The sequence below is a fragment of the Nomascus leucogenys genome, chromosome 17 (genome assembly GCF_006542625.1).
Source record: "Nomascus leucogenys isolate Asia chromosome 17, Asia_NLE_v1, whole genome shotgun sequence".
Taxonomy (NCBI): Eukaryota; Metazoa; Chordata; class Mammalia; order Primates; family Hylobatidae; genus Nomascus; species Nomascus leucogenys.
Genome location: NC_044397.1, coordinates 78021372 through 78049030, shown reverse-complemented (window position 1 = coordinate 78049030; position 27659 = coordinate 78021372). Strand labels below are relative to the sequence as shown.

The window sequence follows — 27659 nt, the reverse complement described above, 5'->3', positions numbered from 1 at the left end:
GCCCCATCCAATCATGCTGGATTTCAGAAGCTGAGCTTGTTAGGCAGTTAATCCACCTTGTTGGGGATATGACTCACCTCCTCCAAATGAACCCCTTGTGGCCAAGCCAAGGGGGGAGGGAAAACCTTGTGTGGAACACATTGCGTGTGTGTGTGTGTGTGTGTGTGTGTGTGTGTTTAGGGGGAGGGACCAACAGTAACACCCCACCTAGCAAGTCACAACTAAAATCCTGGAAAGTTCTTTACTCCTTTCCTCTCCCTGTTTCTCAGGCACTTTCCAGCAAGCCACCCCCACTTCTTTACTTCTTTCCCCCAGTTACAGAAGGTTCCCAGAACCTCCTGTCTTGGACTTTCTGAGGTGCTGTTATTCGGGGCAACTATCAAATTCTACCTGTTAAAACATGATGGATTAGAGAAAAAAAAAACCCTCCAGGAACCTGAAAAACCAGCGTTCATCTCCATGACCACAGCTTGAACTCTCCTTCCAACTTAACGATAATAGGTTCTGTCTTAGAAACTGCTATGTAATTTGATGTATGGGGGTCATTTGGCTCCGGACGAGGGATGGAAGCACAAGCCATAAAATCCTGCCAGAGTTTCCTGATCTTTGTGTGCTGTTGTTGTTGTTATTTTGTTACTTGGCCTGTTTACCTGCTTCATAAATACCAAGTAAAGGATAACCCTGAAAATCTAAAAAGCAGTTGAAAACCTCCTCAACCCTCTTTCATTTAGAAAGCAGTTTGCAAAAGTTAAATCTGTTTTCTTTTTGTTTTCAACCATTGCATGATCAACCTCTGGTTCTCAGCACAGAAAACTTCCATGTGAGTTTCAAATATTCACCCACACACACACTCAGAATGTTAGTCCCTCTGACCACTTAAGAGAATTATAACAAATTCAAAAGAAAATGGTTAACATTCAGTCCAACTATGTATATTGAGTCCCAGAGTTATTCAAGTTTTCCAGGAATATTAGATGCTTTGTTAACTAGAAAAAAAAAAGATAATGTATTGCATCTACCAGTAGATGATTATAATTCGATTGTTAATAATGGACTCCTTTAGATTTTATTATTAAGCCAACAATCTTACCAACATCTGCAAAACAGGCACAATTAATTTTCCAGAACCTCAATTAAAAATTACAGCATCCCTTATCCAGAGTTGTTGTCAGTGATCATGAGCCCTGGAGCATTGTTTCTCTTTTGGAAATAGGAAGCTACACATACCATGATTGAAAGTAAATAAAGGATAAAGTAAAACTTAAAACTGAATAGTAATTTAATGTATCAGTTTCCTTTTCTTTTACTGAAAACAGTTCCTATTACATTTAGCAGTGTTAATGTCTGCCATTATAAATTTTTTAGATACCAGGCTTGTGTAAAATAAAATGTCAGGTTAAGAAAATTAGACACTCGAACAGCAAGATATTAGATAAAACAAAATTAAGTCGATTTTGCACATGCAATATTTCTAGTGACTTGCTAATCCATTATCACAGGTTATAACAGCCTGCTACTTAGTTAAGCCTTTTTATCAAGTTGTGCATTGTCTTGCAAAATAACAAAAATATCTTTGAAAATCAAAGAGCATACAACAGCCCCCACAAACTTAAAATATAAATTCGATTCTAGGATCCCACCAAAATCCTTCCTATCATTTGAGGTCAGCAGACCACCACCTTGAAGCTCATATAACCCCCCACCCCAACCCAGCCCCCAAAGTTTGCAACCTAGTAAAGAAGTTGGAGATTTGCCAGCCAGGAAACTTTGCTTTGTACCGCCAAGCAAGGGCTGGGAATGAGGGGAGATTCCTCCACAAAGATCTGTTTCTGGACAATAATCCCCAGGTGCAAGAGCCGAAAGAGAGTTGAAGAGGCTAAATTGAGTGCAAGAAGCAAGCCCTATTGTCTCTCTGGAAGATGTGCCCAAATTCAACCTCCGTCCTTCAGACATCGCTCCCTCTTCCCATTCCCTCCTCTTTGTTAGCCTTCCCTCACCCCAAATCTGAGCGGGTTCGTCGGATAGGGGCCCCGGGTCCCCTGCCCACCTCTCCTTCCCTCTGCAACCCAGAAAAGTTAAGGCTGGGCTAGGGGAGAGGCAAGAGGTGGGGGCGGGGATGGGAAAGCGGCCTGAACTCGAAGTGTAAGGGTATCAGTCACTGCCGGGAAGGAAGCTCCGGCTTGTGAACTCTTCTTGAACCGAGATTTAAGTCTGCAGCCATAAATCACCGAGACGTAAACTCCGCCATTCAGCGCCGGGAGCGGCCGGTTGCGGCCCTGCTTACCTTAACTTCTGACGAGCGCCGCGAGCGCAGGCTCGGGCTCAGGCTCGGACACGGGCTCTGGCCCCCGGCCTGGCTCGGCGGCCCGGCCAGGTCCCCTCGGCGTGGGATGGGCACTGACCCTCAGCATCAGCCGAGACGGCAGGCGGGCTGGAGGCCCGGTCACCGCCGCGCAGAGCGTGGCCGCCTCGCTGCTCCAGCACGGCTCGCCCAGGGCAGACTGGGGCGGCTTGGACCCCCCTCCCACCCACCCCACCCACCCACCCTTCCCCCACACCCCCGCCCCCTGCCCTTCCCGAGGGCAGCAGCGGCGGCCCGGAGATAAGCGCTAGTGCGGCGCCGGGCTCTGCCTGGGCTAGTGGCACCGACTTGGGTATGTTTCTTATGAATATTACACGCGGAGCAGCGTCTGTTCCGGGGGTGCGGTGGGGGGTGCTGGGGCGGGCGGGAGGGGAGACCAAGGCGGCTGGGGAAGCGCGGGTCGGTGTGGGGGATGGGGCTGAGGCGAGGGGAGGGACCGGAGGGAGAAGGGGAGCTCGGCGGTGGCGGGAGGAGGGCAGCCTCCCCCCACCCCCCAACACCCTCCCTCTCCTGCTCCCAGGCGTCACGAAAGTCCAGGAAAATTATGCTAATGAGGACAAACGGCTCTCACAAAGGGGCTCTCTTGCTGGGCTCTATTTCTTAGGAATTCGTTTGAGAAACCACGTATTCCTCTGCCCTGGACACTTCCAATTGTGGGGTGAGGGGAAAGAGAACCAAGAAAAGTGAGTTTCCCAGACTTTGCCCAGTTTACTTCACCTGCAACTCCCAAACAGATCTTTGGGTGGGGGTGTGGGGAGCTGGGATAAGGCTTTTCTCTGGAGACCCCCAAGAGCCAACTGGGCTCTCTTTGGTTAAATTTTTAGGCAGAAACTGCTGACATCCTAGCAGCCAGGAGGGAAATGTCCTGGGAGAGACAGGCACTTGTTCCAGCAGTGAAATGGGATGCTCTGGGCTCAGGTACACACAAGGGTGTTTAGAAACGCGGATCTCCAGGGCTCGTGTGCCCATTTCAGAATGCAGACACGCAGCTCACCCACAAGGAAGACAGAGAAAGCACTGACCCCAACAGAAACCGACTATACACACACACACACACACACACATATGCAGGGCAGAGGAATATGTGGTTTTTCAAACGGATTCATATATATACATATTTTCCTCATTAGTGGGATGGAGTAACGCTGAGCTGGGCAAAAGAAAGGCCCGAATTTGCCTGGTAATATTGCCACAACTTGAAAGAGGATGATTTTCCTCCTAAAGCCTCCTTTGCTCCCAGCTTCAGAAGCAAACTCTGCAAGGGTTATGAGTGTGGCAAAAAGAGAGAAATGGAGATTTCTCTCTTTTGCTGCAATCCCAAGGCGTCAATGGCGGGTCCTTCTCAAAGGAAGGTGTTAAAAATATAAGTAGTATGTTTAAACTGTCAAGGAGCCAAAGTGTCACCTTAGAGCAAAAACAAAGCCAGGGGAAAAGGGAGAAATCAAAAAGCACTCCGGGCCAGGGTGGCCTCATGCATACCAATGGTTTTTGTCATTTATGGCTGGGCAAGATTTATGACTCAGCGCCCCAAAGCTGTAAACAGAGCACAAAACAGCAAACACTTGCTCCTTATGGCATATTGCAGAGCAACTTGAAAGGGGGAGCCGGCCGCGTAGGAGGTGAGAGCCAGCCGCAAAAATCCGTTCGGCGGCATTTTCTCTTCAAACCCGCCCGGTCGGATGTGGCATTTGAAGAAAGAAGGCGTGGGTCAATAATCAACCCGCACTTTCTCCTCCAAACTGCTGACGCGACTCTCACCGCCTTCTCAGCTAAGCCAGCTGTCGGGAAGGCCAGCTCTCCGTGAGAACCTGCCGGAGGAAGGGATTCTCTGGGCCAAGGGGACCGAGGGCGCCCGAGCAAGGGCTGGGGCGCCCAGACTGCGTACCTTTCCACTGGCGCCAAGACCCTGCCGGGCAAAACGCGGGGACCGGACCTGAGGAGCCGTGGGAGCCCAGGGAGATCTGGGGCGGGAGCTTCGTTCCGGCCAGGGCCTCTATCCGCCCCGATACGTGGCTCCTGGGCCGCGGTCCTCAGCGGGCAGAAGTGGGGCTCCGACCTCAAGACGAAGGTCCCGCGTCCTGGCACGCAGAAGGTTGGTGCCCCAGCCTCAGGCCGCTCTGCTGAAATCCAAAGGACTGGCTTTGGTGCAAGCGTAGGCGAGATTATTTTAAAATAATAATTTATACTGGCGGAAGGTTTTTATTTGTCGGTTTGTTATTGGTGTTTTGTTTTTTAAGCGAAAATGCCGATTGTTGATTTCCACCTCCAGAAATTACCAGCCGCCGCGGCTGCGCCCTTTCTAGACAAATCCCACAGCAGTTCACCCGGCTCCGCCAAAACCACAGAGCTTTTCTTTACTGAGAGGACCCCTTGGTTCCACCAATTCCCCCAAATCCCCATGGCTCCCGATCTCTCATCCAGGGGGACTAGAAGAAAAGATTTTCTCAGCACTAGAAGAATATTTGGAGCAGCAAAGGTGCCCGTGGTGCCTTTCTACCATTCAAGGGGGTGTCCTCCTGAAGGCATCTGAGAGGGCCTCTGGCGGTTCCAATGCTGTGCAGCCGGGGAGGAAGGTGAGGAATATCGTGGGTAAGAAGAGGCATCAAAATCACAGAAAAGGGAGGAAAATTATTGAGGAAATATACTCGCCTGTGAGGGTGAAGCTGGCATTTCGAGGTAGAAGGGGACTAGCCTTTTTTGATATATAATGGTTTAGCATTATACATAATGGACTGACTTTAGCACTTTCATGGGAAGAAAAACCAATCTGAGCTCTATAAATGTGGCTCTTGGCTTCTCACTGTGCATGCTTTTATATAGAACCAGAGTCCATCCTTAGATATTTATTCAGCTTGCTGGCACTGAAGCAACAATAAAAAGATGCCTCTAACAAACCTCTATTCCCTCTCTCATTCTTTCTACCAAAACCATATTATTTATGAGTCTTTAACTGGGTCAAAAATGCGCCAGAACTAGGTCATAAATCATATGAAATGCTGACAAGTAATTGAACAGCAATTAAAGCTTACATTTTATTTCCAAGGGGTGTTTTAGAGCACTTGAAAGGGCCTCAGTTAAACACTCGGTTACTGCCGAGGCCGGCATTGGGGAGGGCAGAAGGGCCCTTTCCTTCTGGGGTAGTAAATCCCACTCAAGTAGGGGATGCCCGATTTGATTTTTTTTTCACGTACAGAAAGAAATAATCTATACTTTAAGGAGTCAAAGGGGGCAAATCTGACCTCTGACTCCTTATAAGCATCCCTTTCCCTACTCCAAGGAGCAGAATAAAGTAGAGTTTCCTGCACCTTTCCAGGGAGTTTCCACCCTTCCCAGGAGTGTGGGGTCCCCAAAGCCCAATTAGCTGGGGCTTTCCCAATAATCTGGAAACATGCAGTTTAACTTTCATCTGCCTCCACCCTGGCTACAGCTCTGTTTTGGGGGCTCTGAAGCTGGAGAGATGTCTGCCTCTGCTTCCTGAGGACTCTTGTCTCTGGACTTCACTCCAACCCAAGGCCCACTGGCCAGTTCTGGAACTCTCCAAGCCAGCTGGGGGTATACAAGGAATGCCCAGACCAGGCGCACTGATGAAGTCCAAACCTAATCCTGGCTCCCTCCTTCCTCTGTCTCCCGAATGTTAGAATAAGGAGCCCCTGGGCATCCAGCATGCTCACCCCACCCCAAGGCTGTCCTAGGTCTGAGCTGTCTCTCTTCAACCCTCTGGGGCAGAGGGTGCTCAGGGAAACAATGGCGGGCCCTCCGGTTCAGATTCTTGGGTCTGGCTTCTTGGGTCTGGCTTGTGGGGAAGCATGCTCTGCAATCTGGCACTAAACAAAGTGCCTGGAAGCATCATCAATAAAATGGCAGCGCATCTGCACATTTCCCTCATCGATTTCCCTCTTCCAGCTGCTCGGGCTGCTCGGGTCAGCCCTAACCCTCCATCCCCTGCCTGAAAACACCGCCATCCTGGGAGAGATTCCCCTTCTCATCCACCCATCCCCCACCCCTCCCAGGCAGTCTAGCCCTGCAAGCCCGTCCACCTCAGCCTGCACCTGGCTTCTGGACCCTCTTTCTGCCTGGGGATCAGCTCCTGAGACTCCAGCCGTGCCCTGCTGCAGTGGACAAAGCCACCCTTGCACTGGGGGCCATTGGGCCCACCTAGGAGCCCCCTTAATGCCTCCTCCTTTACATCCCCAACACTTCCCAGGGAATTAAACTCAGAGTCTGAGGCGCTACTGGGAATCTTTCAAATGGTTTCGGTTCTAAAAGAGAAACAAAGAAAGAGAGAGGCTGAGGGTCCTGTCCATGAGCCAGGGTCTCCTCGCCTGACCTTTGTCTCTCACAGCCATAACTCACTCTAGATATGAACAATCGGCGGAAATACCTTAAAATAAATTCCATCCTCCTGGTATAGCCTCGACTTCCATCGGCTAGCTCGCCCAGAACCGCTCCATGAGTGCTGAAAACTGCAATCGGCTCAGAGAGCGCTCTCCAGAGAAGGGGAAGGAGAAGGAGGAGGTGGGTGCGTGGGGGTTGGGGGAAAGCTCTGGCTCTGTAGAGAATCTAGAAAACGTAATCACAGGCGAAGCCTGTCTGGGTCTCCGCTCCAAATGCCACAATAATGCGCTGTATTATGTGCTCACGTGGTCATACGTCAACTTAAATCCTTTTATTTGAAATAGGGAACCACTGAAGGAACTAGGTTTCCAAACAGAATATTTAGCTTTGGGGGAGGGTAGGTGGGGAACCTTGACCAGCAGTTTTGACTTTAAGAGTTCTGTCTAAGCAATAGGATGCTGGGAGCCATCCCCCCCTGAATACCATATAAGACATACAAGCTTATCTCCACTTATATTTCTTTACACACCCTCCAAACACAAGGATACAGCAATGCTACTCACATTTTTAGAATCCATTTAACTTTCCTTACAGCCTCCCACCCACGGACAAGCTGGATCCTGCACACCCGTGCACCCCAGTCTCCTCTGGCCAACAGGCCAGTATATCAAAAGGCAAGGGGCAGGCCCAGAAATAACTGGCCAGGACAGCGGACTTCCTCACAGCCTGCCATTGTATGGAGTTTGCTAACACCCACACCATACACCACAGACGCTAGAGAAGCCAAAAAGGCACATAATTACCTGACAAAAGGTTAAAGCATCTCCTCCAAGTCCAGTTGGTTTTGTTCAATTGGAGCCCACTAGGAAAGGTGTGCTTGGCTATAGAGTGGTGTGTCTCGTTTTGCAAAATCTAGAGAAACCTAGTGCCCTGACTAAACTTGCAGTTAAGCATTTCCTCAGTGCACAGCTGAGTGATACATGGAATTACAGGTTTCTAAATATGAAAAATATCAGAGGAAATGATCTAATTGCTCTGCAAGAGACCCCCCCAAAAAATAAGAAAAAAAAGAAAAAGAATGAACCTTCACTGGAGTGCCTTAAGTTAACAAGGCAATCTGGGACCCTCTCCACAGTCAGGTCTGTCCACCCACTTTTCCAAGACAATTCTGTGTCCACCAGCAAATTCTCCCCCCACCCCCACACAAGTTCCTATAGAGACATCAACTCAAAGATGAGAAAGAGCCCCCTTCAGAACTCTCAAAATAATCTTGAGCAGAAAACCAGCAGAGAACCAACTGTGCTCAGGAAGAACCTAACTGAAACAAATAAGCTGCTCCCACCCCTGGTTCCACCCCTACTCCTGCCTTCTGCCTGGTGACATTGCCCACTAATTTCAACATTGTACCCTTTCATGAGCTGTCTAAAAATCTTCTCTTTTCTGGTCTTAGTTTCTGACCTTCTGAGAGTGCTCTGAGGCTAGTGAGATCCTCAGGCCATATTCTTTTGTTCCTGGAGAATGGGTCTTCAGCTGGCTATGCCTAAGTGTGAGGACTCACTTATAGCAGCTGCAGGAGGCTATGCATGATTCTTCCCCTTCACTCCTCCCCTGCAGAAGAACAGAAGGGGTCTGATGAAAATGTAAGGCCCTTCATAAGAGAACTTGGTCATGGGTTGTCCAAATCAGAAGGGCAATAAAAGAAGAGACCTAATCCCCTGGAAGCAAGTCCTGGCCTAAGCTGGTGACAATATTTCAGTAAGGTTCAATCTGTGGTGTAGCTGGAAGAGAACCTCCATGTGAACTTTTCCAGCTCCTATCTAAGTTACAAGCTGGAAAGTAAGAACTCCAAGTGAAAACCTGCCTCTCTCAGGTTTGGGGGATAGAGGACAGGAGTAATAGCTGGTTTCCAAAAAGCATTCTCCTGACCCCCAAGAACTCACTCCTCTCATTCTTACTGCTGCCTCCCTCATACTCCTCACCAATCATTCACATTGAGCTCTTCCAATACCCTAGAAAGGGTATTGGAATACCCGGAGGTATTGCTGGCAAATTCCTCCCCACCTCCAAGTTTCTGAAGAGGCATCAACTCAAAGATGAGAAGGGGCCCCCTTCAAAACTCTTGGAACAGGCGAGCAAATCAAAACTCTTAAAGCCATAAATTGGCCTGGTGCGGTGGCTCATGCCTGTAATCCCAGCACTTTGGGAGGTCAAGGTGGGTGGATCATGAGGTCAGGAGTTCGAGACCAGCCTGAACAACATGGTGCAACCCCGTCTGTACTAAAAATACAAAAATTAGCCAGGCATGGTGGTGCATGCCAGTAATCCCAGCTAGTTGGGAGGCTGAGGGGGGAAAATCACTTGAAACCAGAAGGCGGATGTTGCAGTGAGCTGAGATCGTACCACTGCACTCCAGCCTGGGACAGAGCGAGACTCTGTCAAAAAAAAAAAAAAAAAAAAAGCCATAAATCAATGAAAGAAGTCATTGGTACTACTTCAGAGAAATGCCTTAACGCCAGCAAAGCTCAGAGGCATCTCAGCTCCAGCCTGGGGCCTCCGTACGGCTGCTAACATCCCAGTTAATGCTCCAACTGCTGTTTAACAATTAACATTAACGACTTGGGGTGGGATGGGTGATTTGGTGGGATGAGAAGGGAAAAATCTGAGAAGTCAAATGACATTTAACTTTTGAGGTTAAAAAAACAGCTTCTCTATGAGAGATCTTGGCCTGGGCAGCCTATCTGGGGAACCAGCAGCTGACAGTCCTCCTTTGCCACTCTGCAATCCACTTTCCTGGAGCAAAGCTACGGGCCTTTTAAAAACCCAGCTGCCAGTCCCTCTTCACTCACTTCACCAGCCTCCAACTTGAGCTGGGCTGGGACTGATACTGTGGTCCTGGTCACCAGAGCCAAAATAGGAGGAAAGCTGGCTTGGAAAAAGCAGGCAACCAAGGGTACAGACCGTTAGCCAATATTTGCAAGGCTGTTGGCAGATTAGATATATCTGTACTCAAACACTGCAATCTGATTTCTCTGTCAAAAGTACACTTAACATTTTTGTCCCATTACTTAAATCTAGTGTATTTTCTACTCAGCATCAGGTAAGGCTCTCTTAGCCCACTGTGTGTGTGTGTGTGTGTGTGTGTGTGTGTGGATGATAGATTCTTATTTAACATGAGATATTTCCTGTAGGTGCAAGTGTAGTAGAAATAGGCTAAGTTCTCTGGACATGTGGATGTATATATTGTGTTATACACAAGGCCCCAAACTCCTACAACTATTTATACATGCAATTGTTCTGTTGTTTGCTGAGATGGAAATCATATACACAGAGTTACAAATTCCTGAAATGTTCCATCTATATTTGATATAAACAAACATACAGTAGCTGAGAAAGTAACCCAGCTTGTCTATTGCTCTGTTTACCTTCTATTGGAAAAAATAATTGTATCCAGAACACCATATCAGCCTTATAGCACGACTGAATATCATGTTGCAATTAATTAACAACCTGATATCTATTTGGGAGCAAATTTAAGGGAAGACTGGAGGCCTAGGGAATAGAATACAAAATCTCAAAACTTTTTAAAAAGAAGTAATTCCTGAAAAAACAAACTCATTCCTTCATACCATGCTTCTGAAAGCTATTCCAGCAGCCCCTCCCCCAAACAGGCACGTAATTTATGGATCTTTTACAAGGTAATAAACCACAGTAATTACCTCCCTGCATCCCAAACTAAGAGGACAAATGAAGTCAGAACTTGAAAATAATTTAAAAGAGTTTTCCCTTGTTTCAAATAGGAAAAGAAAACGCCAAGACATAGAAAACCATGCTTTTCCCGTAGGAAGAACCGATGATGAGCCCTGATGAAAGAAGGGAGAAGACCCGCTGTCTGCGAAGGCCTAAAGGTTAGAAATACAACAATTTTTCTCATGCCGAAGGAAAGGCAAAACGATCTAAGAAACTGCAAGGCAGTGATACAAGTTTTCCTCAACAGCGAGCTGGGACTGGCGACAATTTCTTAACTCACAGCCTCCGCAGTCGCCTCAGTCGACAAAGAGAGCAGCCCACGCAGCGGCCGCCGCGCCCATGCCCGTGGCCTTTACTTGCTTTTGCCCTGAAGTTCAGTGTAGTGGTTTGTTTGGGGCTTGCAGGAAGAAACACACACACTCTCTCTGACTCCCCACAACCCATCTTTGCCTTCTGCAACCGCTTCTCCTGCCCATCGCTGGCTTTGGGGTAGGCTCTTTGTCTGCCTGAGGCCCCGCACTCGCAGGGCAAGAAGCTTCAAGGAATCCAACTCCAAACTCCTCCGAAGTTAAATATTGACCAGAACCTCTTTCAACAGGCCGCGGTTGCCAGAAACAGTGGAGGGCCAACTCCTCCCAACCGCCCTGGTGCAAAGTCCCACGCGGAGAAGAGTTTTGGAGCAGCGCTTACCTAGAAAGATGTTTAAATCTGAACCAGGAATTGTCTCCAACTCCAGGCGCTCAGGGAATCGCCTTTTCCGGTGTCCAGGCGCTCTGCAGACAAATAAACAGCAGAAGGTGAATGGCGGCTGCAAGGGAAGGGAGTTGGAGGCCGGGAGTGGGAAGCGCGGCTCATGCGGTCGCCAAGGTGGCCCTGGGGGTGACGCGAACACCAAGGAGTCGCCAGGGCACTCGTCCGTGCGGCGCACTCATTGCTCGAAATGTTCCAGTCTACAAATGGCCCGAAGATGGTGATTTATTTTTGTAAAATAAATACATACTCCATCTCCACACCCATACTTTCTCCTTTTTCTTTTTTTGGGGGGGAGGGGGAAGGAAAGAAAATGAAGCAAACAGAGGAAGCTGAGAAGGTGGAAGTGGCTTTGCTGGTGGCGTGGGCTGCTTTCAGAGAGCTCTCTCCTCAGGCACCACAACTTGGAGAATGTGAATGCTCGCTTTATTTTCCTTTCCTAACAAAAGGAAGCTTTGTCTGGGAGCATTCAATCACGGATTCTCCTGAAACCTCACTAATATGTGTTCATTTCTGTTGGCGCGAAATCAGACCCGGGTTCAGTCCACTGGCCAGAGGCCGTCTTGGGAGGTTTTGTGTTCTGGTTCATTCAACTCTGGGTACGTTCCTTCTAGGTCCTAGTGGGCTGGCGGGGCTACCGCAGCACCTAGTCCCTCAGAGCAGGCCAGCTAAGGCTGCTGGAAACTGGGAGGGACGCCGGCTGGTACAATACCGGCTCAGGGGCCCTGCTCCTGCCTGGCCTCGCGCAGCGGCCACAAGCCGATTTGATGCCTTGATTCTGCCCAAATCTCGTCCCTCACAGTATTTGCAACCCTCTCTTGCCCTCTAACCAGCAAATGGTCACCGAGCCGGCAGTCAGCTTTCTGGGAGTGGGAGACGCTGGGGAAGGGGCAAAGAATCGTCCGCTCGCCGGACCCTGGCTTGGAGAAGTTCTGCGCTCCGCTGGGACTCTGCGGGCCCTTTGCGTCCACAAACCTATCCCTGCCCCCCACTACCCCTTCACTCAGACCCAGGTAACCTCTTAACCCAGCCTGCCCCAAACCAGCCCTCCGCTGTCTGTCTGCCTTCATGCAATTCTGTAGATAGCGCTAAGAGGGGCTATCAAATAACTGAGGAGTCCCCTGACCCCTGGCTTTGGAGCCCCCTAGCACGTTGAACAAGTGGCCGCACACCGGTAGCTGCGCTCTGCCACCATTCGACCCGCAGCCTCCACAAACCAAAGGAAAAGGACTCAGGATCCACGCTGCGCCCCCTTTCTCTTGTTCAAACTTGCTTTCTGTGTCCCCAAAGGGAGTGCCCCCTGGTCTTGGGGCTCCTGGCATGACCATGAGCAAGGTGGACTCAGCCATCCTGCACTTTGCCTCTCAATTTCATCCCAGAAAGATCCGCTATGCCGCCACCCACCACTCCCCTGCGTGACGCTTAGGAGTATGTAATTATTATGGTTATTATTATTTTTGCTGTTTCCTTATCTCCAAGTCTAATATTCATGGCTGCTGTCCCCCATAAATCGTTCAGACTAATGAGTCACACAGAGATGCTGCCCAGGTCTCTCACTCTACAATGGCTGCCGCAGCCGCCGTGGCCTCTCTCTCCGCGTTTTTGGCGCTCGCTTGCTCCTTCGCTCGCCCAGCGCGGGTGATTTATGAACGCCGGGAAAATTGAACAAAGCCGCGCGCCCGCCCTGTGGTATCTCTGCAGCCTTCCCCAGCGTGAATCAGAACATTACCAACTGTCTGCGCATTCGTCCCACTTCATCACCAAAGCCAGGATGTGACCGCAGAAAACCCAAGCCCGAACTCACGTTTCCCCGGACGCGGCGCGCTCCCCGGACTGGCAGAAACCCTGCGGAAAAGGCCCCAAAACCTGGCGAGGGCCCGCCAGCTCCGTCTTCCCTGCCGAGGGCTCTCTCCTGCCTTCCTGAAGGAGTTAAAAGCTTTTGGAGATAAATCTGAGGGTGTGTGTTTTTAAAAATCAAATGGTAAGTTGGAATCTCACTTCTGAGAGATTCATTCCTAGTGAGGCCCTGACGACTCCGATCCATTCCTGACGATCTGCATTAATTATTTAATGAGTCACGTGACCTCAAAGATTACAATTTCAATATCTCCCTTGAACAGGCGCTATACCTTTATCAGCTGCAACCAGGGTCCTTTTTTTTGGCTCTGCAGGCCTCCGGGGCACATTCGTCTTTGCCCTGTGGTCTGAGGCAAGCCACCACCATCGAAATAGCAGGGCAAGTATGACAGAATTAATCATCCTGGGATTATGACCGTTGTGGATAGTGGGGAGTCTACTGCTCTCCGAGGTGCCCTGACATCTGTCCCCTCCTGAGCCCAGTGGCCAGTCCACCTGTCTGAGCTCTATGACTAGGGTGGCTTGGTTACAAAATCTCCCCAAGCAGCTTTGATGGCCCATGAGGCAAGAACCCATCCTTCTTCTCTGGCTGTACACACCTGTGACCATCTAGGTCAAGTGTAAGCTTAGATGCATACCTCCATTCTTGGCAGAATATCTTCCTAAAAGGAAAGATGTCTGTGCCCTTATTGCTCTCTAGAGTGAGACTAAAGGTTGCATTCCACCCTCGTACTCATTAACATAAGGAATGGTGGAGGGAGGATCATTCGGCTCCCTCAGTTTTCTCATCTGTAAATTAAGAAGATTGAACCAAAATGGCCTCCAGGTCTCCTTCACTTTGGACAGTCTTTCAATCTGGGAATCTCTTTCAACCCCAGGAATCAATCCCAGAGAAAGTAGGGCTGGCTTGAAAGGAAGGGGGTTGCCCCATGATTTTGGAGTCTCCAGAAGAGGTGCCAGAGTTCTGTAAGTTGCAGACTAGAGGGTTTCAAGACAGCCACAGCAGCCTCCCTCATACCATGAAGGGAACAGAACACACGTCTCTTCCTCCTATTGTTTCCAGCCCATGTGTTTCTTTGAAACACGAAGCAGAATTATTCTTGGGACAGTGTATAATATAGAGAAGGGGCAACACAGCAGCAGTTGAGAAAGGTGAGCCTGTGTTCTGCTATACAAGACTGTGTCTAGGGATGCAGAGACCAAGGGAGTGCCAAGGACAGCCTACTGCCTGCACAGAACCCACTCATTCAGAGGGGAAGCCCCAGGCTTTTTTGCTACATTGATTCTTTGGGTTTTTCTTCTCTTTCATTCTAAAGAGTCATTGATCTGTTTCTATGTGGGAACTGCTAGAGGGAAGGCAACAGTGAGGAGAGCAGAGTTTGGAAGCTTAGGGGAACAGGGGGACAGAGGAAAGATGGTGACACCCACCCCACCCCACCCCATGGGGAGGAGGCTGAGATGTAGGGGAATGGGGCCCGCTGGGACAACTGGGTATGAAGTCAGAGATGCTATGCAAAGGGTCTTCCCTCCTCCCCCATCTATCTAGGTGATCTTCCCATGGCTCCATCCTGGGTATTAAGTACTCTACTATGCCTGTCACAGTTGAATTCCTGCTGTAATAAAACACCGGGTATATCGTAGATTTCAGCAAAACTAGGGAAGGAAGCCTGCAAAGTGCCATTTTTCTTCAAGGGGGAGAGTGTTAAGTACTTAATTCAAACTGTGACCATTAAAGTGTCTCCTCTCCGATTTAGGTTGATTTCAGATGTTGACAAAACTTTTATCTCCGGAGTCATGCACAACTTGGCTGTGTGACTAAAGCAGATGAGTGTGTATTGGAGGGAGGGAGAGAGAAGCGGAGAGCGTGTGTAAGGCTCATTTTGGTAAAATTATAGAGCTTACACAAAATACTGTCTTTAAAGGTCAAGGGTTTGAGGGGCCAGTAGGGTTTGCTTTAAAAAAAGAAAAACAATTAATGAGATAGAAAATTTGTCCTCTTCGTGAACTCTTATGGTTGCCCTAGCAAAGGGCAGACAATGCATGATTTTGAAGCACAAAGTGGGATTTTCTAATCTCTTATAACAAGCTCCCTTAAAGGCCAATTTGAAGCAGGCAAAACAACACTTAAGAAATGACAATCTTTGGATCATTTTCTATAATCTGGGTTTTGTAAAACTCACCAATACCTTAATAATCAATACAGTTGAGACAAAAATGCCATCTTGTCCTGGAATATCAGAAAAATTATCTCAATCCTCTCTCTTCCCTTTCTGGATAGACTTATAAGTGCAAGTGAAAGAAAGTCACCCCCTTCATCCTCATACAACTGCCTCCAGCATGAAGCTAATGAATGTTCCCATACCCCTCTTTTCCCACAAAGGAGAAATATAAGAATTTACCTTGAATGACGATAGTCTGCCATTTGAGATTTTGCAGCTTGACACTCAATTTCCACTGAGAGTCTAGGCATTTTTTTTTTTTTTAGCAGACAGCCAAGATGCTGTGTCCTTGCCTGAGACCACATTATTTGCAAGAAGATCCCTCTCTCCTCCACAGACTTTTCCCAGAGAATGCCTTTCAGAATTGCTGTTGAATTACAAAGAAGTATTTATTGTTTGAGGTGATTAATGATTCCTGGGAAAATTGCTATTTTCAGCATGATTTAATTTTGTTTTACAAGTGTGTGTAGTAGGGGGAGGGTTAATAAGTTTCAGCAGCAGTTGCATTGCCTCCAGAAATCCCTGGCACCCATTCACACCTTATAAAATGCACTTTATGCCAGGTTTATACTGATTTGGGAAGGTAAGTGTGTATTTGTTTGCTCCTGAATTTTCTTGGCTCCTCAGAGACTGGTATCTATCACTTTCCTCTCAAATCTGATTTGTAGGTACAGAACTGATCACCCTTGTTTGTATCACACACAGGGAAGCAGGGGTGAAAGGGGTACCAGCTCTGACACTGGCTAAAGGGTTTTGCCACTAATGAGAGAAATGTGTTTAAAAATTCTCTGATATTGCAGAGGCAGGTGAGCACTTACTCCCATCTATGCTAAAATTACTACATAACCTAAAAGCTGCACTTTTTCAAGGCCAGGTGACAGTTCTAATATTCTGGGGCTAGTGTGCACGGGCTTTTGCGGTCTTATTGTAGGGGACTCCCTGCAGTAAGCACCAAATCTAAATCAGTGCACAAATACTAGGGTTATAGAGATCGAGAAGTGGGTTTTGATTTTCAGCCTTTTGGATCTGGATCTCTGGAATCGAGCAGAAAAATCACAAATCATTTGAGGAAAGTGACCCTAATTCAGAGTTTGGCTATTTTCCAGCAGTAAACTCTCCCAGGTCTACTTTGCATGGGGTGAACTTTAGGGGTATATTATGCTTTTTCTTTCCTCAGAAGAGACTTTGGAGAGTGTATTTGTAAAATTCAGTTTATTTGAAAGCTCTTTCTTCAAAAAAGAGAAACAAACAAGCAAACAAACAAAAATTCCCAGTCTGTAGTTAGTGAAGAGGACCTTAAGAACAGCCAAGAAACAAAAACTAATCTCAACCCTTTGCACAAACTATTTTTTATCTCCTGGGAAACAGGCAGATTAAGTGTGAAGGTGCAATAAATACCAAAGAGACCACTTCTTTCCAAGTGTGCTCAGAGTTCAGTGTGTAGAACAGCTGCAGAAACTCCTGGGCCCACAGCACTGCATGGTTTCAGCTTTCATTGCAGGGAAGGGCACGTTTCTATGCCTTACAGAGACTTGAAGCCTGAAAGCCTGGCCAAGTTTGGGAAGAAGAGGAGCCCTCTCAGAGCTCAAGAGCCTTCCTGCTCTTTGGAACTTTTCCACAGTAGGCCAAGCTTGACAAGAGTTCAGCTCAAGTTGAACATACATACACACACTCTCACACACAAATTATGTGAGCCGCCAGAATCCAAGTGAATACAGCTCGAGCTATCTACAAGGTTTTTACATGCAAGGTCAAGTATCTCAATCCAGAGGACTTTTGTTTTCTTAATGAAAAGCTTAGAAAACACATGAATCTTAGATTTTTAATGTTTTCTAAATGGAGTTTATTCTTAGCACATGGCTTTCTATGTAGCCACATCACAATTTTTACAGTTCCACATAAGTCTAAATGCACTCCCCTCTCCCCAAAGACCATGCCCCAGAAGGGGACAACAGTATCTCTGTAACAGTGTCTTAAATAAATGTAAGTAAGAAAAACTAACATGTCACACCTACCATCCAGGTCTACACATCTTAAGAATTAAATAATCTTGTGAGGTCCACAATGTCTACTCATTTATTCAGTTCAATACAAGCTTGGATGAGCTGCCTTAATGCGGGAGGAGGAGGTAAGAAAGGTGGGGAAAGGGTCTGTTTTCTTCTGCTTTCAACAAAGATGCAAGTATGTGTCCCCAGTCAGCATGGGCTGTCCAGCTAGCTGACTGTAGCCATCTCAAAAGTATTTGATACCAAGTAGTCCTTCTCAGGTATCCACACCTGGCAGCCTTGTTTCGGCCCAGCAGGTTGTTCCATCAGCCAGCATCCTGGACAACTGTTCTCTCTTGGGTGGCAACCAGCACAGACTCTTAACCGGATGTCTTCTTTTTGGTTATCCTTTTCACCAATTTGGGTTTGTTTTGGTGTCTATTATGGTCCAGATGGGGAGGGGTGGATAAGGAAAGGAGTAGGAGAAGAGAGGAGAAAAGCAGGTAAGGGATAGAAACTGGTCAAGGTCTCTAGAAGATTATATGGAGGAGGGAACGGGTGTGGAGGTGCTCGGGTGGGGGTGGGGATGGAGGTGCGGGCTCTGAGTTTGTGCTTTCCCTGGTGGGCCGCCAGAGGCCGAGGCCGAATTGGAGGATCGCATCTTGGTGTTGGGCAGTTTGTGGTCTTTCTTCCACTTCATCCTCCGGTTCTGAAACCAGATCTTGACCTGGCGCTCGGACAAACAGAGTGTGTGGGCGATCTCGATGCGGCGCCGCCGGGTCAGGTAGCGATTGAAGTGGAACTCCTTCTCCAGCTCCAAGACCTGCTGCCGGGTGTAGGCGGTTCGAGAGCGCTTAGGCTCCCCTCCGTTATAACTGGGGTTGACTGAAAACCCAGAACCCCGAAATAGAAGGCCAAGAAGGAGGGAGCGGAAAAGAGGGAATGGAGGAGGAGAGAGAAGGTGGGGTGGGGAAGAGCAATTGGACATCATCATTATATAATAACCTGACACCAAGTTCACACAAGATACATAAAACGGCAAAGAAAATGTTTCACAGGCTATTGACAACGGGAAACACCCGAGAGCCATAAAGAATGGTGCTGGGCATTGGGGCTGAAGAAAAGCTTCAAAGACACATGGCCTGAAGCCTCTGCCAGGGCAATTAAATTTATGGGGGCTATAATTACTGCCCTAACAGTTTGGCGTCTCGTAAATCTCCTGATAAAGGGACCCTGGATACAAAAGGGTTCTCACGTTGGGATCAGGCGGCTGGCTGGCGCGCACATACCCACATCTCACCGCAGCCCGGGCCAGATGGGGGCTCCCCTCCCGAGGCCCCCTTCCCCTGAGCCTCTCCCTCCTGACCCCGACCCTGGAACCCAGGCCCAGCCCCGGCCCACCTCCCGCGCCTCCCCAGCGGCGCCACGTACCGGCGCTGACATGGATCTTCTTCATCCAGGGGTACACCACGGGCTCCTTGCCCTTCAGGCCCAGCGGGCTCTTGTCGGCCAAGAGCAGCGGGCACGCGGGGGCGCTGCCCCCTGCCGGGACGCCTGGGGTGGCGGGGGCCGCCTCGCAGCGCCGCGGGGCCGCTGGGGGCACCGCGCGAGGCTGCAGGGGCGGCGGCGGCTGGGGCTGCAGGACGTGGCTCGCATGCAGGCCGTGCGCTGGGCCCTTGGCGTGCGCCGGGGGCTGCTCGGGCTGGGGCGGCCGCCCGGGGCTGGCGCCACCGCGGTAGCCATAGGGGTAGGCGGTGTCCGCTGCCCCGTGCGCGGGGTACAGCGCGGCGGCAGGGTAGGCGGGCTCGCGGGCGGTCCGCGGCGCGTAGTAGGAGGCAGGGGGCTCTCGGCCGCCGCCCGCGTGAGGGAGCTGGGGCTGCTGCGGCGGCAGGTGCTGGGTCAGGGGCGCTGGGGGTTGCTGGTAGCCGGGGCCCCCGCCCGGGCCGCCGTCTGCGCCGCCCGAGCCGCTGTGCTGCGCGTACTCCTCGAAGGGAGGGAACTTGGGCTCGATGTAGTTGGAGTTTATCAAAAACGAGCTCATGGTCATTAATTTGTGAAGTGCAAAAATACTAATTTTTCTCGCGTTGTCGTTTTTTCTGGGCTCGCCGAGGCCCCTCCCCCTCCTGCCTCGCTTCCCATCCCCCTTTCCTCTGCGCCCTTCCCCTCCCCCCGCTGTCAAGTGCCCACCCCTCCCCCTCCCGCAGACGCCGCCACCAAAGTTCGAGCCGCTCCTCCCCAGCCCAGCGCGCGCCCCGCCCCGTGCCCCACGTGCAGCGCCCCCACCAATGGGCGCACCGCGCGCGCGGACCCGGATCAGGAAACGCGCGGGTGCGTGATGGATGCCGCTGTCCGGCCCCTGGGCTGGGGGAGGGAGCAGGCGCTTTGGACCCCAGCCCCCCAACTTTGGTTCCCGCTGGGAATTCAGGCCCTGTCAGGCTGTAGGTCCTCTCGGGAGCCCTCTGCCTGCCCTACTGCTGGCCTAGGCCTCGGGCTGTCTGGCGGCCGCAACTCAGCGCTGACCTCGGGCGCAACCCAGTCAGGCTTCGCGTCATTCAGGGGTTCTAGGCTAACAGGCGAAAGGAAGGGCGTTGGGACCGAGGGGCATCCTGGTTTTTATGTACGCCACTGAGAGGCCACCAGACACATTTTCTCAACCGCAGATCCCCCTTCCCCACACCCTGCTCCTTGCGTGTCGGCCTGAGAGCCCTTGCTTTGAGAAGCTTGGCAGAAGCTGCAAAGGGTGGGCGGGCAGCTAAGAGAAATTGACCCAAGGATGTAAAGCGAGGCCATTCCATTATAACTGGATGGACACTTTTCATTTTTTCCTTCTTTCAGAGACAATCTGTTTCGTGTTTTCCTAAGAAAAATTGGAACCTTCGTAATAGCATCTAATTTGCCGGGGGTTGTCGATATGAGAGCTAAATATGCCCGCGTTTACTAGGTGCGATTGTGAGAGAGAAGGTGGCCCAAGGATGGGAATGGATAGAAGCAACACCTCCACAGAACTGAGCTTTGAAAACAATAACTTCCTATTTCAGAACTATCCCCAAACAAAAACAAGCTAAGGGTAGAATGAACACCTTGCCGGGTCTGATCGCTGATGGGTCTTTTCCAGCTAAGAATTTCGTGTTTTCTCTTTTAGATCCTGCTTTCTCAGGCAGTATCTGAGGCTAGAGTTATATTTACAGGACAGTCTATAATTTCTGAATTGCTGAAAATTAGCGTATTAACGATATCAGAAGCTCCGGAAAGGAGGGAGAGGAGACTGTTGCCTGCCATTTGGTAATTGAAATTTGATGGGTACACTAATTACGCCATTATTAACAAATAAATTACTTATTAATTCCACCTAATGTTGATCTTTGAAGTAAATACTGATGCCTTATTTGTGCTGTGTGCTTTCTCCCTTTCTTTTCTGAGTAACAGACATATCTAGATCCTCTATTTTTCAGCCTAAATTAAAGCAGTGCAAACTAGCATAGTCACCATTCTAAAAATATTTTCATATTGGCATGCAAAAGCAAGGATTTTTCAGCTGGTGCACCTTAGTTGATTTTTCAAAGAGCAGTATAAACAGCCTTCTCACAACTGAGTCTGGAACACAGACAAGGAGAATTATTTCCTAAGCCTGGAGACACTTCAAAAGGAATGTCAATTCTATCTTCATTCATATTGGTTACTCATATGAGTTACTAAATGCTGGAATATATCCATTTGATGGATAGTCATTTAATGCTTAGCCACATAAAGCCTATTACATGGGACTAATCTTTAAACTAATTTAGGAAAAGAGGTTAAAAAGGGGATCATATTAGTTTCTAACTGGAATCACCCTGAAGTGGTACAAAGAGATTTTCCACATCAGGTGTATATGAGTGTGAAGAGTGCTGTCCATTCACATGAGGCACCCTGAAAATTTGTTTTTAATGAAATCTGAGCCACAGACAGAAATCAACACTGAGTGTAATCTTTAGCCATCCTCTCTAGACTGGAGGAAAAATTTAGAATGTGATACATCTACCTGAACCAATATCTCTCCCTAGCAAGAAAAAATAATATACACATAGGTTATATACAATGTAATATAAATAATATATAGATATAGAATATGTATTACAAATCTGAACCCTGTAAGTTTCAGGGGAACAAAAAGCATGACAAGGAAATCTTCCCTCCTTCTCATGTCATCAGCCTTGAGTACTAGGGTCTTAACCATATCTGTTTAATATTTACAGACACTAAAACACAAAATTCTGTTGTTTAGCCTCAGAACCTTGTACCAAGTTTCTATTTTTAAGTATTAATGAGACATAAGCACTGTTTTGTATATGGTTAACCCAAACGAGTTAGCTGTGTGATTCTATTACTTTAGGAAGATGGCCTAACACAGAATCCCCCAAGGCCTGTAACTTGTCTTTGTGGTTCGTATCATAAACACAAACGGAGCCAGGACCACCAAGTGTTATCTCACACACCGACATTTTGACATTTTACTGCAAGATTTATGGCTGTAATAAACAATCTCAGTACCTTTTCTGAACCTTCCTCAATCTCCCTTTGCAAACCGTAGCATCATTCCATTGAATCAAATAATCTTTTGAAAAACATTAAAAAAAATACCTCTTGCCTTTACACAATATCCAAGACACCAAAGTAAAGCCAGGAAGAAACTAACTCAATTAATAAACAAACTGAAGTTTACTAGCAGCATCTCGCCTGAGAAAAGATGGGATGCCCTGAAATGTAGCAGAGAGGGAGCATGCTAATCCTCGCACACCAACTGGCTCCAGTCCCGTCCCAAGCGGGGTGAAAGCGTTATCCTTTCCTTAGGAAACTGGTGAGCACATTTGCTCATTTCCATGTGCAGGGATAACATATATTCCCAACAAAAGCTTTCTTAAAATCCCATTAGGTGAAATAACTTTTCATCACGTCCTCGAATCCCAGATGGAGAAGAGTGAAGGGAGTCGGAGGGAGAGGGAGGGTGCGAGGGAGGCAATGTTTTGCAGCTTGGTTTGAATCTGATTTGAATCATTTTGAATATATTTGTAACAGCATTCCCTCTTGAATGCAACCCTGTCCCAAGTTTCAAAGTGACCGAACAGTGACACCGTGTGCATTTTGTTTCTTATTAATCTTACACATTGACAGTCTTTGTTAAATCACAAGGCGCGCCCTTCACTAGCCGACATTTTCATATTTGTTAGACGCACTGACCTGAAGTTCACCTCGGCCTTGGACTTTGCGCTTCTAAAAGGTCTATACAGTGTCTTTTAGCGAGCAGGGTGCTTTGCCCAGGTCACTCCTTCTCAGGAAAAACCAAGGGGAAAAGCCAAAGGAAATGTAAACGTTATGGAATGTATTGACTGTATTTGTCCTTTGTTCTTTAGAGCGAGAGAGTCCCCCAGACTGTTCTCTATCTGATTCGTGTCTCTGGAGCTGAACAGTGGAATGGCAGAATTTCAAACCGCCTGATGGTGGCCTTTGAAGGCTTCCCCCACCACCTACACTAGACACAAGATTTGAGAGGAACAACACTTTACCAGCCATTTGACCAATTAATTATTTGGGGGTAATTTTCTTGTAGTAGTTTAAAATAATGCACGCAACGCAGGGATGAGGACTGATATTCATATTGGGATTACACATGAATTTTAACTGGGATTCTTTGAGAGGCCTGAGGTTCAAAATCTTCCAAATAAAGAGCAAGCACACTAAAAGCAATAACTTCTGCAAGTACCCTATTCTTTTACTTTGAAGACCAGCTAAGAGGTATCTATGGTTTTGAAGCTGACATGTCTCTAAGGTGTGTCACATGTTTTTAACCAAAAAGCACAATAAAGAGGTTTTTCCCAAAGAGACACATAATTGTCTTGTTGACTCATCGAGGGGTTTCAGTTTTCTTCATTTCACTAGCCCAAATGTGGTGAAATGTTCACTGCTGCAACAGCAATCACCACAGTTGTTTCCTTTCTTCTGTTTCATCTGGCAAACCCCCATTTGGCTTCAAGCTCTTGGCCAGAGTGAAAACTTTACACATTGCACAGAAGCACCCTGATTACTTCCATGAAGGCAGTGTTTGGGAAATATTTACTTTACCACTGAACATACCTGGCACCATTAAATCCAATCAACCAAAATATATTGGGATGATCTTAAACATTCCTGCAAGAGTCTACATTCTGAGTAGTTGAATTATCTCCAAAGTTAAAAAAGAAAAACCTAGGGAAAACATTTCACCTTTCTCTTCTCTGTTTTCCTATACTGATCCCTTGAAGGTCAATTCATAGAAAAGGGAAATATGTCCCCTGGAAAATAGATTCCTACAGCACCAACACTTAAAGCCATTCTAGATGCATGAAAAATAAAATATTGTTTAGCTCTTCAGTTGCAACTCGCACATGAGGCATGGCTCTAGTCAGCTTCCTTAATACACTATTCCCTTTCTTTTCTGCTCTCCCACCCTTCTCCTTAGGTTGCTTTCTCTTCTCCTTGGCTTTTTTTTTAATTCCACATGTATTATTAAAAAGTACATACTGAAGAATAGAAAATATTCTATTCTGCCCTGGTGGTCTTACAGAGTGGCCTGGTATTTGTGGATTTCACCTTTCTGCATTCCCTACAGTCTAGTTATTCACTTATAGCTTGTAGCATTTCTCTTACATTCAATTGTGGTTTAATAATAAACATTTAAAAATTTCCAAACAGGAACATTTTCATGGCACCAATAAGCATTTTGTCACTGGTGGTGGTGGTGGAAGGGGTGAAGGGAGAATTCTGTGTCTTTCAGGAGGGTTTCCACTTCCTTCCTTCCCCTTCTCAGATCTCAGAACGCTTTGCATTCAGAGGACTGTAGTTTCAGAAAAAGCATATTCTATGTCTGAAAACTGCAAAGATTACATTTTGTAAGAAGTGCCTGTGTTTGCATTTATTCTTACACACTTTAGGGGTCATCATCTGTACTAAAAAGACAAAAAAACAGCCAATCAAAATCCCTCTTTTCAAATAAAGGAGGTTTCCTGCACCATTCTGTTGCCTTTGAAGGCATAATGAAATATTGGAAACTTGCGACATTAGTTTTTAAAGCTCCACAGATGAGGTTTTAGCATTTCTATTTTGTGACAAACCCACAGACTCCTGGTTCTCCAACACCTAAGGTGTTGGTGTTTCAGTAATCTATGCCTATTTACCTGCTGCTATTCCCTCAGAATGGGAGCGATAATTCAAGATGAAATACAGCACGTATTACTCTTGAAAAGAGGAATTTTCTATCCTTTCCTCTGTAATTGAGGTCATTCAACCACTAGGGTTCACCTGGAGTCCATACCGTGATACACGCGTCACTCTGAGCCATTTTATCTTTTGTGCTGATAGTCAAGATCACAGCTCTAACATTGACATCAAACTCTGTCTGGGCAGATGACTAAGAGCACTGCACAATGTAAACTTTTGACCCTCAACTTTTTGACCTGCAGTTGTAATGCACTAACCACAAAGATACACAAAGCCGAGCCTCTTCTTTCAGGGGGAAGGGACCCCCCTAGCGTCTCAGGATGCCCTGCTTCTGCCACTGCCATTTGAAATTAGAGGGTGAAATGGATATTTTTGTGTGTTTGTGGTTGTACTTTTTGTTAAATCAGCCTATGACCTCTTTGTTAGCACCTAGGAACTAGATTAACTTGAAATCACTCGTGATTCTATTTTACAAGGAAAATTTGGAGCAGAATGGGAGAACCTTGCAAAAAGTGAAAGAAAAGAGAAGATGGGGAAAGCAGGCAATGGGAGGTGGAGACACTTTTTCCCTTTATTTAAAACTAAAGACGCAGCCCTAATTGTTGGGAGAGCTGGCCCAAGTGGGTGAGTTGACTGTGAACTTGTACTAAAGCGTGCTCTGCTGGCGATTCCTAGGGTGTGCAGATTTATCTTCTCTGCATTTACTTAACCCGGCAGTGAACTGCGCGGGCGTCATTTGTTAGGCGATGACAGGCTTCACCTCCAGCAAGGGCTGCTTCACAAAATCGCAATAATTATCTAATAACCTTCATAACAAATATTATTATTGAAAAGACTGGTTTGTGGGAGAAGAACAAATTTATTTGTGAACAACAACAAACAAAACAAACCTGGGCAGACCTTCAAGTTCTGGGGCTTAGAATGGCTGGGGCTGTGGATCCCCTCCCCTATTTGGGTGGGAGCTTAGGCTGACCCCCTCAGCCCTGCCTGGGAGCCCCATTTATAGTTTTGCCATTGACTAGAAGGAAACTCCTCCTTAGAAACCAAAGGGATGGAGCCCACAATGCTCTGCACTCTCCATGGTGGGCAAGCCATGGACAGACCCCCAGCCAAGGCAAGGGAGAGGCTGAGAAGGGCATCTTTTAAGCTAAAAGGATTGTTTTCCTCCTTATTTGCCCATCTTTTAAGATGTGATTTTCTTTCCACTCACTAATTATTTCGATATAATACTCTCAGAATCTCAACAAATGAACAGGACTCTGTTTTTTGGTAGGAAATTCCGTCTTGCTCTCCCAGAGCTGCCAACAATGAAGCAGGGGAAAGAGCAGGAGAAAGGGAATCTTGGCATAATGTTGTGAAATTAGACCATGGAAACCCTAACAAACCACTAAGTAAGTGTGACCAGAAGCTTCCTGTTGTATTTATAGTTCAGAAATATTGTCTCTTCAGCTTGTGGGAACAAACGAGCCCCCGCACACTGCCGCTGAGGAGGGGCACAGACACGCACTTCTGCCACCGGCTGAGGCTGGATGTCTTCATAAAGCCCTCAGTGACAGACATATTTTTTCTTAGTAAGTTCCTCTGCAAGAACAACCCAAAAGAATCCACAAAAGAAATAACTTGTCCACAGAATGAGCAGAAAACCAGCCATCCTCTTTATTATGCTTCCTATGAAAATAGGAAGAAAGAAAAAAAACCTTCCAGTAACACATAGGTCTGACTGCATGATGTATTTTTAAAGTCATTTTAATTCCATGTGGCCATATGGGTTTGCCTGCTCTCTTAAATTCTACTTAAGTTTTGTGAAGATTAAAACAGACAGAAATAAGCAAGCTGACAATATTTACAGCCTGTAATTTTTCTCATTCCTTGGAAAGATTCTCTATGTTCTGTGGTGCTGGATATGACTTCAACAGGCTTTCCACTCATTCCCACACCCCAAGGTGGAATATGGCCATGAAGTAGTGTGGATATTTTCTGTGTAAGTTACTCAAACGAAACTGGCAGAATCCAGAATCCCTGTCACTCTTTTTTTTTTTTTTCTAATTTCAATCACCAAGAAATCACTCAAGCAAGATCACCAAATGAGTAACTAAAATGGAACCATAACTCAATATTTTCCAATAAGGAGCCCAAAATTCAGAGCAGCAAAACAAGGAATCCAGTATTCTCACAGACACATAACATTATAAAAGAGAACCCATACCCATGTAGAGTTTATATCCTTGTTCCCACTAAGATGTGGACACATCTTCTTGAATGCTGAAATACCAACGTTTACTTTAATAGGTTACACACAAGGACTTCAGGATTCTTCACCTTGCCACTATTCATGAGAAGTAGCACTTGTGGGAGGGTTTCAATTTTTCAAAAAAACTTTCTAGGTTTTGCTTTCTGGACCTCTGACTTTAGGGACATCTGTTGGACTTATGTTGAGTGTAGGTGGCCTCTGCACAATAAAGTTTATTGAAATTCTAAATCTATACTTTCAATGTTTTCACTTTAAGCACTTAATAGGTATCTTTACCAATTTCTACTTGCTGAAAACTGCCCAGCTCCTAAGGAGAAAAGCAGATCCTATTTTTTGTTTCATTTCTGAATGCAGTAGGAGAATTTGGCTTAATTCCTAAAATAGGATTGGAGGAAATCTACTAGGTCCCTTGTGGGTACCCATCCAGAAAAAGATCCCAGGACAGGCCACAGTCCCCAGTCACTGGGCTTGGGTTTTGCCATTGAAGAATATGGGGGGTTGGGGCCAGAAGGGGTGACTGGTGCCAATATGGAATTGTACCCAGGATAAACTTATTTCACCTTACTTCACCCACTGGTGCAATTTTGGAGACTGTTCTGGAAATCATAGATTATGTACGTTTCCTGGGATCAAACAGAAAGAGCAGCTAACAAAAGAAAGGTGGAAATCTCCTACTGACAAAGGACCAATTTCTTCCCTAAACTACCGTTTATGATGTGTCAGGAAAAACAACCTAATGGCTCTGGGGACTTTTAAGTTGGGCATTGAAGACACCTCAATTTCCCCCAAAACTTTAGAGCACAGTTTGGAACAGAGAATTCGCCTGTATGTTGAGGGGGAGTGAATTTCTCCAATCTTAATGTTGTCCAGGGGGGCGCCTAAGTTGCCTTCTGAGGGTCCTGTGCGTAAATGTTTTTAAT

General features: G+C 47.2%; 3 protein-coding genes across 4 annotated transcripts in view; 1 reads left to right on the top strand and 2 right to left on the bottom strand.

Annotated features, from left to right (window-relative positions):
• Positions 1-27659, bottom strand: part of HOXA3 (homeobox A3) — a 46416-nt gene that overhangs the window by 5170 nt on the left and 13587 nt on the right. Inside the window, exons 3-4 of one of the 2 annotated variants that reach the window (XM_030796317.1) lie at positions 15451-15637; positions 11135-11217 (exon numbers count right to left, since the gene is read on the bottom strand). The gene's annotated coding sequence lies outside the window, so the exon portion shown is untranslated. Of the gene's footprint in view, positions 1-8104; positions 8185-11134; positions 11218-15450; positions 15638-27659 lie in introns of those variants that run through there. The other variant, XM_030796318.1, reaches the window with a different exon arrangement.
• Positions 4605-11460, top strand: LOC105737799. The gene is given in 3 exon segments (XM_012496948.1): positions 4605-4868; positions 4870-4935; positions 10495-11460. Coding segments are annotated over 3 exon segments (387 nt in total). The 3' UTR covers positions 10552-11460.
• HOXA4 (homeobox A4) lies at positions 17090-19343 on the bottom strand. The gene is made up of 2 exons (XM_030796319.1): positions 18687-19343; positions 17090-18140 (listed from the first exon to the last, which is right to left on the bottom strand). Exons 1-2 carry the CDS (start codon positions 19300-19302, stop codon positions 17794-17796), a joined length of 963 nt encoding a protein of 320 aa, XP_030652179.1. The 5' UTR covers positions 19303-19343; the 3' UTR covers positions 17090-17793.

Bases quoted from the DNA above. Each gene is read 5' to 3' on its own strand.
- HOXA4 (XM_030796319.1), bottom strand. From the start codon at position 19,302: ATGACCATGAGCTCGTTTTTGATAAACTCCAACTACATCGAGCCCAAG. The intron at 18,141-18,686 runs GTACGTGGCGCC...CTGGGTTTTCAG, and splicing joins GAAGATCCATGTCAGCGCCG to TCAACCCCAGTTATAACGGA.